Here is a 13,761-nt window from a genome sequence, read left to right on the forward strand (position 1 = left end):
CAACATCCTACAGCTATTCTTCACATAAAATCTCCAACAGCTTCTAAAGACAATATGTCATAATAAATATGTTATAATATGATCAATACATCATAATAAATGCAAAAGGTACAAACATAGGTAAAGCAGTTCCTCAGCAGTGATCAGGAAATGATCTGAGCTACAGCCCACCCCCATAGCCTGGCCATATGCAGTATTTGGTAGAAACTTCCACGTGTATGTATGACGTATCACTCTTGAATGTGACCATACTATTTCCCATTTAATCAGTTTATTTTTTTCCTTACTCTTTGCAGCAAGAAGAAGTTTTTTAAATGAACTACAAAGCTAAGGAGGAGCACTCACAGAGATATGAAGAATATAACTGATGCTTCAATCTGTAATTGTATAGATACATCCTAAAACAGAAGCCACTATAAAAACAAATAAATACATTTCTCAACTTAATCAAAACCAGGAAGTCTACGAAAGACAAACAGAAAACAAGGAATGAGGACACGAGGAAAGCTACAATGAGCTGAGATCAGCGTTCTGGGATCTAGAGAAAGAAACTGAGTTTGGGAAAGCTGAGGAGCCGAGAAAATAGCAACAGCTGCCTCTCTACTCACATAATTTCATTTTTATTGGCACTGGGCTTTGCCATGCACTGATGAGCACAATATCTAATTTAACCTCAATAATTCTGAGTTTAAATAGTACAGACTGTCCATTGATCTCAAGGAACCTGCCAGAACTACTAGATGAGACCACTACTAGGAGACCACTTTTACAGATGAGAAACTGAAACACGCACAATTCAAAGTAAAGCAGCCAAAGTCTTATTTGAACTTAGAGATCTCAAGTCTTCTTGCAAGTCCCGTTCAGGTTCATCAAGATTTACTTATCACTTATATCTCAAGAGTGTTCAGATAACCAAATTAGAATCAGACTTTGTAAACTCAAGATCTAAAATATGTAAACAAACAACCCTGGGGTCTTACTTACCCAGGCGAGTCTAAAGAAACTCAGTTAGAATCAGATTTAATTAAATGCATTTTGCAGGAAGAAGGAAATCACCAGAAAGAAACATTTCCTTGACTTATTACCATTGCCCAAGTCAACATTTTGATGGAGCTCCTGGGACTATATTTTAGCTGTGGTTTCAGTAGAGCGGCTGGCCGAGAGTTTAAGGCTGCTATTATGTTTATGAAGGCACTGAATGCTCCTCTGCTAGAAGTTCACCTCATCCAAACACTTCAATGATTAGCATTCTCAGCATCACTCTAATTCTATTAAGAACTTAAGGACTTGCTGTAATCATTACTGCAGTTTCCACACTCCTTAGGTATGCAAAATAGGATAAATTAAAACTAATATGCCAGTTTTACCTGAACGTTAACATCTGCCCCATTATTCACTAGTAGTTCAAGACACAGTGCTCCATGAGTGGAGGCAGCAGCAAAATGCAAGGGAGTGAATCCGTTATTATTGGGCTGATTTACATTAGCACCATAGTCAATCAGCTCGTTAACAACAGAATCCTGACCATTGTAACAGGCAATATGAAGCGCAGTATTTCCATAGATGTTCATTTCATCAATCTAGAATGAGACAAGGAGACACAGGTAACATTACAGCAGACATCAGCTTATCATTTCACATACTGTATCACGTACTGCAAATAGAAATAGCTCAAGGCTTCAACTGTCATAGGGCATATTTCTCACCAGCAAATTTCACTGACATAAAAAGCACTCCCAGAGAGCTTAATTTAGAATGCTTTACCTTCATTATCATTAAATTCTTATCCTACTGGCAATTTCTAAAAGCCAGACCGAAGCTTAAAGCTGATAGCAGGACTATGTAATGATGATGATGATAAAAATCCTAATAAGCTGGAAAGCTTTTTAATATAAAAAATGGGAGGGAAAGATAAATAAAAAGCTCGGTCTTTAAAAAATAAATAAAGAATGCGTTCTATGGAGTTTTTGTGAATAGAATCAGGCTTAAGATCTCTTTCCACAGATTCCTTTTGGGAAAGGAAAGCGTCTTAGTGAATGGATGGATAAATTGCACGGCCATTTACACTTCAATAAAGAAACCACTTTCAGCAGCTCGGTATTATGAAGATGTAATTAAGATTACATTACTTCTTCATCATGGGCTTAGAATTCAACTGCTGTCCTGTAAAGCAGGGCGAGACAGGTTGCACAAGAGACTCGAGCATGTTCTGAAGAAGCTTCTACAGAAAAGATACTGAAGATCCTATCTACGTGGAGAATGTGAAACTTCAATGTCATTATTAGCACAGTACTGCTAATAATGGGAAACACCTATTCACATTCAACACAGACTTTTGACATTTTTTTGGCAGGTCAAGTCAGCTGGCTATACAACTAGCAAATACAATGGATGTATTCAGTAACTTTGACTGACAACCAGCACAGACTCTTTTGGTCATTTCACTGCTGCTTTGGACCACTGAGTTCACGCTATTAGTCTAAGAGAAGTCTGTACTCTGAAATAAAGATATTTTCCTGGGCAAAAATAATCCTTCCCCTTCCCTCCACTACCTACAGCAGGAAATACACCACCTGAAATTTAAACAAGCTGAAATGCAGCTTAGTGAAGTACTCCACATATGTACTGTGTATCTCCTCTCATCATACCGAAGGGAATGCCAGGCCAAGAGAGACTTCGTTATTCCACCTTCCTCCACAGAAACAGCAGATATTTCTATACATTTCCATATTGCTAATCCTTCAGCAAGGTGACCTGGAATTTATCAGACACTTTCATTCTAGAACGTTTCCTGGCTCTTAAACTAATAAACTACACAAAGCATAAGGTGCTTCTGATAGTCCAGAAAACAGGAACTGTTTTCTTCAGAAGCTTCAATGATGTAGCAGCATCCATAAGAGAAAAGTATCATCTTTGAATACAGAAAAATACATACCTCAACTCCCAGGTTAAGGAGGTGTTTCACAATGTTAATCTGCCCATTGGATGCAGCTGCATGGAGCGGGGTGTAACCCTTCTTGTCTTTACAAGTCACCTCTGCACCATGATTAATCAGTAAGGCAACGACTTCCAGGTGACCTTCAAAAGATGAGAGAAAGCAGTCAGCAGCTCCCCATCAAAAATAACAGCCCATGTTTTACTCCCCTTTTTAAAGAAAGATCAGTGAACATAGGAGTGAGACAGTAACATTTCCAAAACAACATCCTGTTGATGTTATCTGTAGATCCAATTGCTAATGCTCTTTTTTTATTATTTATTTTTTAACAATACTTAATTTAACAAATTCCAAAATAAAGGTTCCCTCTTTTTCGGCAGCACTGAGGACACAAATACATTTTATTTTAAGTAAGTGCATAATTTGAAGCCAAGTCTACCAGTACCAATGTAAGAATTAATATTGATTGCTGATCTGGAGATCAGGTTTGTGACTTGCCAATACCAAAAAATCCTCAATGTAAATCTACAAAGGTTTGAATCTGAACTTGACTATAAATGCATACTTAGACTTCAAAATAACTGCAAGTTATAACCCACCTGTGTCTTTAGTTTCCTCTTCTTCCTCAAGGTTTCAAAGTATGTGTCTTACCATCCCAAACAGTGCCCTAACCACCAAAACTGAATCAAGGAACTGAGGAATGGTCATTATTGCTTCATGCTGAAGCAGAGCTAATTACAATCTGAATACATTGCTTGTCTGATGCAAAAGCCATTGAACAAGAGTGACCAATTCTTGTCCTGGCATTTCTACATAAAAAATAATCCCAATAATCCCCTGTAATAACAAAAGTTACTATAACTTAAAAAGTATAATACAGTCTGATTTATTTAAGCAGCATTTACTAACATTTTGTTACATGAACCAGTGTCTCCTCTCTCAGGAAATTCAAACAAGAAGTTGAGCCTCACCCATGTATGCGGCCCAGTGAAGAGCTCTTCTGTCCTTTTTGTCAAAAGCATTGATGTTCGCACCCTTGGCTAAGAGCAAGTTCACCATCTAGAAGCAACAACAGCAAGTGAACAAACCCTGTATCTCAGACACTCGATACTTCATAAAAAGTCATTCTAGTAATAAAGTTGTGATCATAAAATCAGGCTGTTCTGCATGTGATTGCAGTATGGCTAAGAGCTGAAAAGCTGCTCTCTCTATTACCAGTCACATAATAATAGAATTAAGCAAATTCAGGCAAAAGAAAAACAAAACAAAAAACACATTCAACAACTTTCTTCCCCAACAAAATGCTCTAACACCACCAACTACATACATGCATAAGTGCCTTCCACTTGTATGCTGCCTTGCCATTTTTTCATGTAGAACCAGTAATTAGAATAGAAGAGCTTACTCGTATTAGGTAAGCAGCATAAATCATCTCAAAACCAGAAGCACATTTTCTAGAAGACTAATTGGAAAAGCAGACTGGATCTCACATATCTGAATGTTACTTCGGTATGAAATGAATCCACCAGTTTTCCCATTGCTCCATTCTACTGCTCTTAATTTCTCAGGCAGTTAAGCACAAAATAGCTCAGGACACATTTGAATTGCCAGAGCCATGTGCACAGTCAGATCCCCAAGTCTGCGTGTACATTACACTCGTGTGCCAGATCTGCACAGGCAATTTCTTGACGCTCTCACTTCTGCAGGCAGGAAACCTGGCATACAGGTTGGAAAGCAGATGATTGATAGCAAACATGGGGGTCAGTAAGATGGGGCTTAGTCTAGACCCAGACACAGCAAGCCAACTGTTTGAAAGGAGGAGAAAAAAAAATAAAAAGAGAAAGAATAAATAGTCAAAGATCAATTATGCTATTAAACAATTCACCTCAATGTGGCCATTCAGAGCTGCATGATGCAACGCTGTCCTCCCACCTCGGTCAGAGACATTGACGCTGCTCAGCATGGGAATGATAACTTCTGCACACTTTACTGCCTTGTTTGCGGCTGCCACGTGCAATGGGGTCTGCCAGTTTTTGTCCCGAGCATTGACATCAGCTGAGTGCTTGATCAGTACTTGCACCGCTTCCTACAACAGCAACACAGCTATAAACAAGCAGTTCCAATAAACACTCAGTTGACAACCCAGTGGTGTTACCTATCCATTTTAGCTATGCATCCCAGGCATGGCCAGGAGGACAGAAAGGGAACAACATCCATCCAAGCAACACCTGTGGTGCTGGTGATTCAAATGCCAGAGCATGCATCACCTCTTCTTCTGTTGTACAAAGCAATGTCCACATCCACAGTGTTCCAATTTGATCTTAGGACATACAAAGTTGGCCATGCACACAGCCCAATCTGTTTGGCCAGTTAACCTTTCAGATCCCCTAGAGTAGATCAGCTCCGTTCTGCTTCTCCTCATGCATCTGCCATTAAGTTGGATTAAAAAGTAAGTCTCTGTCTATATTACATTGTTTCTTCTCCTATTCCTCCCCAGAAACCAAATACAAAAGAGTCACTGGGGGACAGTAGCATTCAAGTAGCCTCCCCTGCTAGTTACAACTCACAGCTGGGAAGTGGGACAGTCCTAGCACTACATGTTCTTTCAATTCTTCTTCCATAAACTGAAAAGTTTCCTGCCAAGTCCAGCCAAAGTTTTATTAATGGACACTAAATTCATCGTGTGTGAGTTTAAATAGCCCCTTTGTAACTAGAAAGGCCCAGGAGAATGCCTGCAGTATGCATCAAGAATACATCTTGATGATGTGGAGGAGCTTCTGTTCTCTCATCTCCAATCATTTCAGCCATTTCGTTTTCTATAGCCATCCCACAACTGACATCTAACAGAGTGGTTCAGTTAGTAGACAGCCCCTCTCCAGGCACCAAGAATGATCGTTGATGTCTCAACAGAATTTCCTTTTCTTTCTTAATTACAAGCCTGTTGTTCTAAAAGCCATTTAAAGGCAATACACTGGGGACCTACCCAGCTGGGATATGAAGTCAGCAGGAAAATTCATGTCATTTGACTCTCAATGAAGGAAGAAAAAAGTTAAGGGAGAATTTCAAAATGGTAAAGACTGAAAAATTTAAGCTAATAATATTGACTTCTTTATTTGCAATGCTTGTATAAAGCCTCCATGTCCAGCATTTCCAGCTAGCCCATGTTATTGAGATATCTCCGCTCTCCCACACCACACGCCTTCCCCTGCTGCACCCACTGGTACTTCCTTCGGGTACCAGAACTGCAAGCAAAAGGGAAGAGTTTCTCAATATAAAACGAGCTTTTCAGCAGCTGAGGAGTTAAAGAGCAGGCACAAACCCACAAGAAGACATGCATTTTCAGTTAGGACTGTGACTGAAAATAAAAACCCTATACTCAGAAGCGTCCAAAAAAGAAACCAAACACGCTGCAGTTCCTGCACCAGAAAGAGTGCGGCTAGTTTTTAAGGTTAAAATCTGACCTTTGTTCCTCAACACAGCTTTTTGTATTTTGCCCCATTACAGCATTCATATCCTATCAGATATTCCTTTCAGCGGGTTCTGGCGGCTGCCAGCAGCTGGAAGCTCAGCCAGTAGCCAAACAATGCCCGAGTTCAGCAGCAGCCCAGGATTCCTGCCTGCGGGCCTGGCAGGCGCTGGGACTGTTATGAAGGTGACTCAAGTTCCGCCAGTCCCTGGAAGGCAGCCACACTCTGTTTGTCCAATAACCCCTCCCCTCACAACTCAGCCTGAACTGGGCTCACTTTTAGCTGAGTATGAGGGAGACAGAAGAGCACAAGGAGTCCAAAACAGAAAGCCAAAATAACGGCACGCTCATCTCCCTGGTACTTACTGCTGCTCCTTTTTCAGACTGTAGTGGAAAAAGCACAACACAATGCCAGACGATTTCTAGCTGTCTAGCAGAAGAAATATGGGCTAACCTTCCTTTGTGCACAAATCAAAGCGGATTAACAGAAAAGCTGAAGGATGCCTTGAAATGCAATTAACCAAAACAAACAGTGCAGTTTGGATCTCACACACATCCACTCCCTCCTGGCATACACACGTCTATATGGGTTGATTCCTCCTCATTTCACTGCATGATGATGATGGCCCTGCACACCATTGACACCATCTCACTTCAGCCAGGGCTGCTCCCTTCAGCTGTCAGCAGCTCAGCGCGACCTGCTCCAGCTATGCAAAGCATCCCACAGGGGAAAGTCAGCCACACCAAGACTCAACAGCAGCTGTAATTAGCTGGTAAAAGCTGGTCTCTGGATGCAATGCTGCAGGCCCTGCACACAGCACATGCTCACCCGTTAGTCACAGCGCTGCCTGCTGCAGCTTTCAATGGTTTGCTTTTTCCCCCAGCGCAGTTTATGCCCAAAAGCAGAGTAATCAAATCTTACTCACTTCACTCCTTGAAGCAACTGCTCGATGGAGAGGAGTCAGCCACATATTGTCTTTGGCATTAACACGAGCGCCTGCAAGTAAACAAGCAGAGGTTACATCCATGCCTTGGGTGCGACACGAAGAGCATTGCCCAACTGGTTTCCTAGTAACAGGAGCAGATTTAGTCTCTCATCTCAGCTCTTCTGGCACTCCTCTACCCTTAAAAAATGCATTTCCATCACCCAGACAGATAGAAGCAAATGCAGAAAGAACAGAACTGGATATAGCCTTGTTTCCTGGACAAGTTTGCACAGTTTGTAGCAGGGGACCGTGTACATATGTATGTACACGTGCACTAATGTGTATGCATTTATAAGATTAACAGATACAGGATATTTGATAAAATTCTGCTTTCCTGCTTAGCAGATCTTGCTGTGAAGACAAGTCAGGGAAGCACAATGGATGAGAAGGAAACAGAAAGCCTCCCCACCTCTGCATCTGCAAGCACCCCTCAGCAGACATGGGAAGGGAGATGGAGGGCACGATCCATTTGCCTCGTGCACAGTTCAGTGCTAATGTGCACTCTGACAAAAGGCAGCTGTGCAAGAGGGTGGTTTCAGGGTCACTTGCCAGAATAATGGATAAAAGAAGAATATTAAACAACTTACTATAGCGTTCGTTGACCGCAGACAAAAAGGGATTCTGTATTTGTACGAAGAGATTTGTTTGAAAGAAATATTAAACTACCCATTGAAGTGATACCTCAGGATGAAACATTCAGTGGAAAGAGATGGAGAAACTCATTTTTTTAAATGCCTGCAGACAGCAGCACCGGTTTGAGAAGACCAGCATATGTAGGCAGAAATTATGAGAAGCAAGAGCATCATGTTCTTTGCCTGGATCAGCCTCTGGACTTCATGAACAAAATGATTCCTAAGCCCCATTGTGAACCACAGCTTAAGTGCATGTAAAATCCTGTCATAAATAAATCACACTCTCTGAATCAGAAATTATTTCTGAAGGCTGCTTCTCAGAACTATTAAGGTGCTTGCCACTGAATCATAGCAGATACTGGGAATTGTGCTGGCTAATCAGAGAAAAAAAAAATGAGTTATTTCAGATTACCACAAGTTAGGACGCAATTTTTTTGGCTGGAAGAAGATGAAACCTATTTTCATAACCAGTGTAGCATAATCAGAAGCAATAATTCACCTTAGAACTTTTTGTATCTGGTAGCAGAACCTACACTCCAGAGGAATACCCCAGTAAAGGTGTGTGACAGTTTTGAAGTATCTTCAAATTCATCTATCTAAAGTAAGGAAGCTGCTGCCTTCCCTTCCCTTCCTGAGAAGGCCATTATGATTGATACCTATCAGTACCAACACTAAGCCTGCACTGAGGTGCTCTAGAGATACATAAAGCAGGCACATCTTCCACCACTGGAACTCTAAGGTACCTCATGATACACTGCTGTGATCCTATAGGGATTTTGGGGGTACAAATTGCCTAGATTAACTCCTAATGACTGCCATCAAATGCTTCTCTTCAGGTTTAGAAATGTATTTTATATATACCTAGCTCTTTTCTTTTTTTAAATCCTTATTTTCTTGACTAAGCTTTCTTTTGCCTTATTGCTGCCTATTCGCCAACTCCCACAAGCAGATGGCAGGAAATCAGAAAGGCCTATGTAGAGAGTGACAAAATGGGAGAGAAATCATATAGTTTGTCAGTATTCAACAACCCCACAGCATTAGAGAATACAAAGATGACTAAAAAAACCTAGGCAAGTGTCTCCTCCTGTAGTTACTCATGCCTTTCACTGACCCACTCACCCTTCAGAAGGCTACAGTAGATGGCTGCCAAGAAAAGAATGAAAGAAAATAATAAAAGCAAAACATGGCTACTATAAATAAAATAATCTGCAGCACATTATGGACATTTTCTTCTTCAGCAATTTTCCATATTCCCTTTCCCCTTCTTTCTGGTTTTGTGCTGTTTATGTGACAAAGTGAAATTGCTATAACGCGTCTAATTCAATGTGCCAGTTGAATAAATTTGTGATTTATGATTTTACAAAGCTGCATAATTCAGCTGTTGCCTGTTAGCAAAGCCAGCGTTTTCTGTGAACTGAGGCACGTATTTCTTTGAAGAGAAGTTCCAAAATGTTTCCCTTTGTACTGCCTATTTGCTTTACCAACATTCAACCTTCAGTTTTCCATCAGGTTCCTTGCAGGCAACAGCTAATGACGATCAAAGAGCTCCGCCAGCACTGAGGGATGCCTCTGGGGACAGACAGTACCTCCATTTTGAAGTGACAATGTGGAGGCACCTGGGAAGCAATGCTCACATTTTCAAAGGCGTCTCCTATACTTATGAAACTGGAATGCCTACCCTAAATGTATTTCTGTTTATACATGCAAGAGGCCTACAGCCACTAACACACCAGCTGCTCTACCTGGCGGCCTTCACAGGACCACTCTACCTTGAAAAGTTAAGTTCCTTTAAAGTTGTCTCTTAATATCATTCCACACAGCCACAGCAACCACCCACCCCACAAAATAAATGAAAAATAAATATTCCTTAAGAGAAGAAGCCTTCCCCTTCCTCAGCCCCATCCCCAGGCCTATGCTTGCAGGGCCTCACACCACAAGCCTGAAGGAAGGGCCTGGCTGATGGGGTTTTGGGTCTGTGAAACTTAAGCAGACAGCCTAATGCATAAAGGTAAAACTAACAGAGAGGAATCTTTGCGTGAAAACATTCTTCTTTCATTTGGCTTTGCTGTAATCTCTGAGATCTTTCACTCTCCATTTGTTTTCTGCCAAAAGAGGAAATAAATCTGAAATGGCCTCTGTTCATTTGAGATCAGAAATAAACAACCTGATGTTTGCTTTCAGGAAAAAAAGTTAACATCTCTTTATCCTAACCAAATGATTTTCCATCCAGAACATCTGCCAAAATTCACATATTTCAATGATCCTGCAACCTAAATCTCTGAAATCAGGCACGATCAACAGTGAAGGAGCCTTCTTTAACATACTAATTGCATTAATAACTTGCACCTTTCTAAGTGCTGCTGGAACACAGTAGCAGTAACACAAAAATGTAAGTAGTGACCCACCACCACACAGAGATGCACAACAGAAAGCAAAGATCAGCACAAAAAAATGTAACAGAATGGCTCCAGCCAGTAGGTGGAACCAGGACTTTCAACAGGAGAGCAACACATGCTGTATGTCAATAGATGTACCAAAGAGTCTGAGAACAGCTACATGACAGAAACAGGAGGTGCACTCGAAGTTCATCAGAGCTAAGTCTGGGTCACTTGCTAATGAGGGAACTGGCCCAGAGATGCCACTGCAGTTAGAGGACAGGGAGGAGTAAGCAGCAAGGTAAAAGCACGCAGGTCTTGGGTCCAACATGAAAGGGTGAGGAGATAGTCCTGGGACATCCTCCAAACTCTTTTAATCCCCAAGGAGTGGAGTCTGAAAGCCATGGGAAAAACAGAGAGAAGCTGCCACTCCAACCCTCCCTACTGTTTAGCCTGCCATAAAACATAAAAATCTGTATGTGAATACAAGCTAGGCAGTGCCATTCCCTGCTGCTTACATGACAGGGATGGTCTAGAACCTGCCAAGCGTGTGACAGTCTTTTTGTCAAATCTGCATGCCAGGGCTTACCAGGAACCTTTCCAAACCACGCTGAGGTTTGTCCTTTTCCTCATCTACGCACAACTCAGAAAGAATGGATGTCAATACTGCACATACACCCCCCAGTGCATAATCTTCTTGCCAAGTAGATCAAGGCCTTCTGAAATAGTAAGATACAGTAATACTGCCCAGATCACAGGCTGGGAGGACAAAGGATAAGGAACTGAGCTCACTCACTCTGCCCTCAGTACCAGATTAAGCCCAGGAAGGGGAGAGGTATAGGCACACATAACTGAGAATACTTCTGTTTGATTCCAACACCAAGAATTTTTGCGTTTTCACTCAGTAAAAACACCCTCTCATTTTAAGTCAGATAACTAAGCTTTTCTGCTGATATAAGACTTCATTTCATGATTCCATTAAAAGAGAAAAACCTCTGTTATTCAAAAGTGAAATTGTTGTTAGAATTCTGTAATGACAAATGGCCCTGCTAGGCAGGGGGGTTGGAACTACATGATCCTTGAGGTCCCTTCCAACCCGGGTAATTCTGTGATTCTGTGTGATTCTGTGATTAATCTTTTAGGAATCACTCCTACGTATTATGATTTTGCAATGAAGAAGTGAAACAAAAGGAAGATGCCGCTGTTCTCTTCAGAGCCTAGTTCACAGATCCCAGTAACAAAAACGTGTTTATAGCTCATAAACCTGCTCTTGGATATACGTACTGATACATAATGTGAGTAAGGAGATTACAGCACAATGAATAGACAGAAAACACAATGTAATACTTAATTTTGACTCCTGTCGAGCTAATAGATAAGACTTATCACCTACATTTTATGCTGTTAACCAGACAAACCCCACAGCTTGCAGATGACCTTTTGGCAGTGAGGCACTGGAACAAACTGTCCCAGAAGAACACAAGGAAGTTTCTTTCCTTCTATCACTAGGAACGCAATGGAAAACAAGAAGCAGAACGTACTCTGCCTTCATCAGGACATGTTGTGATGCTATAGAGATTCACAGGAGGAATCGGCAGAACTGCTTCACCTTTCTATTTATGCAGATATTCCCCGTGGTGTTATTTGCAAAACTTGAATAAAAGACACACAACAGCAAAACAACAACACGTTACAAATGACACACTTTGCAAGAACACATACACAGATTAGGTTTAACTTCTGTCTCCTAGTGAAGAAAAGACTGCTTGCATCTGACACAATGAAAAAACATCCAAGCACAACCTGCCAGCAGATGAATGTTCATTTACATCGCTTTGTGGATATAAGGGTTAGAGCAAAAAAAATCTCATCTATGATGGATGTCAAACTAGTTACCTTCACTAAACAATTAGATTACTCAAAATATCCTCAAAATAAAAAAAACTTACAAAGAAAACACAGCTACAGCAAACAAAGGGCAGGGCACAGGACACTCTGACACTGACAGCTGCATTGCCTATGGTGCTACTGCCAAGCAAAAAAGGCTTGGTCCTTTTGGTCTTAGGGCCCTGAATACACAAATGGCTAGTGTGAATCTACTACATGTACCAAAACTACCTTAGAGAAAAGACTGAAGTATTTCTGCAACCCACGCTAGATATCAGAGCATCTAGAAAGATGAGTCTTTTGGCAACCAATAAAGCATTTAAAGCATCACACAAAGATATGTATGTGAAGGTATTTACAGAAAACATTTGATATAGTTTAGTTTTGACTAGAGTATCTTAAGACAATGTGCAGATATAAAAAATACTGTGCACACAGTATTTTGTGTTGTATACACACTCATATGCTTCTTCTACCCTAACTTTAGCTTAACTGAAACTCTTGCCTTAGGCTCCAAGACTAGGAGTCCACGTTTCAAACATGTATTTCCTTTTACACGTGTTTTTGACTCCACAATCATTCTCAGTTTGAAAGTTGTAGAAGTTTTTACCAGCAAACAAGTGCAACCAGCTCCATGAAATCCAGAAATTTGTACCCTTTAAATTCACCCTTATGTGTTTTATTATTTATTTCTTGTAGGTTTAAAATGAATTTAAGTTAGTGGCAGTGAGAGGTGCTAACTTACCTGACAAAATAAGAAGCTCAATGATGTCTGCATCCCCAAGAAATGATGCAACGTGGAGAGGAGTTCGCTTCTCAGCATCCTAAAAGCCACAGACCATAGTTACAAAACACGGCTGATGACTGCAAGCATTAGTATTAGCAAACAATGTGTTTTTACACAGTGTGTATTTTTCTACTACTATTTCTATTTGCAATTAAAATTGTAAGTTTAACCACTGAAAGAATAAAACTCAATGAGATGCAATTCTCATAGTCTTGGAAGGTAACTGTACACCATTTACTCTCATTGACTAACGCAGACAGAAATGGACTTGCACACAGTGATGAAACTTTAAACACTAGTTAGAAAAATATTACCAATTAGGTCTGCAGCTTTAAACTTCTAGAACAAATTATCTTGCATACAGCTTCAAAGGCACAGATATTTTCTCTTGATTCCTGTCGCTTTCAGGATTAAGAAGTTACATTTTCAAGGTTTCTTATAATCTCATATGTAATAAACACGTTGTTTACAAAAAACCTTTCTTGTTGCTTCATTCTGAACGTAGGCCTTTAAAGGAAACTGCTAAGTGTGATGATATGGGCAACAAATCACAACAACACTTAATACCACTTATCATACCATTCTACCTCTGTTCTCAGTCCTAAAACAGATTTCATTTTGGCTTCTTAACCCCTAATACATCAAGTTCTAATAGACTTATCAATTAGACTAACTAAGTTACAGCCTACCATC

General features: G+C 40.6%; 1 protein-coding gene across 9 annotated transcripts in view; it reads right to left on the reverse strand.

Moving 5' to 3' along the window:
* The window catches only part of ANKRD44 (ankyrin repeat domain 44), an 82,777-nt gene that overhangs the window by 35,718 nt on the left and 33,298 nt on the right, over positions 1–13,761 (reverse strand). For all 9 annotated transcript variants that reach the window (XM_085552855.1, XM_015867647.2, XM_015867649.2 and 6 more), the window contains exons 3-8: positions 13,027–13,105; positions 7,328–7,398; positions 4,821–5,021; positions 3,907–3,994; positions 2,936–3,078; positions 1,368–1,580 (exon numbers count right to left, since the gene is read on the reverse strand). In XM_085552855.1, the coding sequence (XP_085408981.1) occupies positions 1,368–1,580; positions 2,936–3,078; positions 3,907–3,994; positions 4,821–5,021; positions 7,328–7,398; positions 13,027–13,105 (795 nt within the window). The remainder of the gene's footprint in view (positions 1–1,367; positions 1,581–2,935; positions 3,079–3,906; positions 3,995–4,820; positions 5,022–7,327; positions 7,399–13,026; positions 13,106–13,761) is intronic.

The sequence above is a fragment of the Coturnix japonica genome, chromosome 7 (assembly GCF_054131305.1).
Source record: "Coturnix japonica strain WE chromosome 7, WE-NBRP24, whole genome shotgun sequence".
Taxonomy (NCBI): domain Eukaryota; kingdom Metazoa; phylum Chordata; class Aves; order Galliformes; family Phasianidae; genus Coturnix; species Coturnix japonica.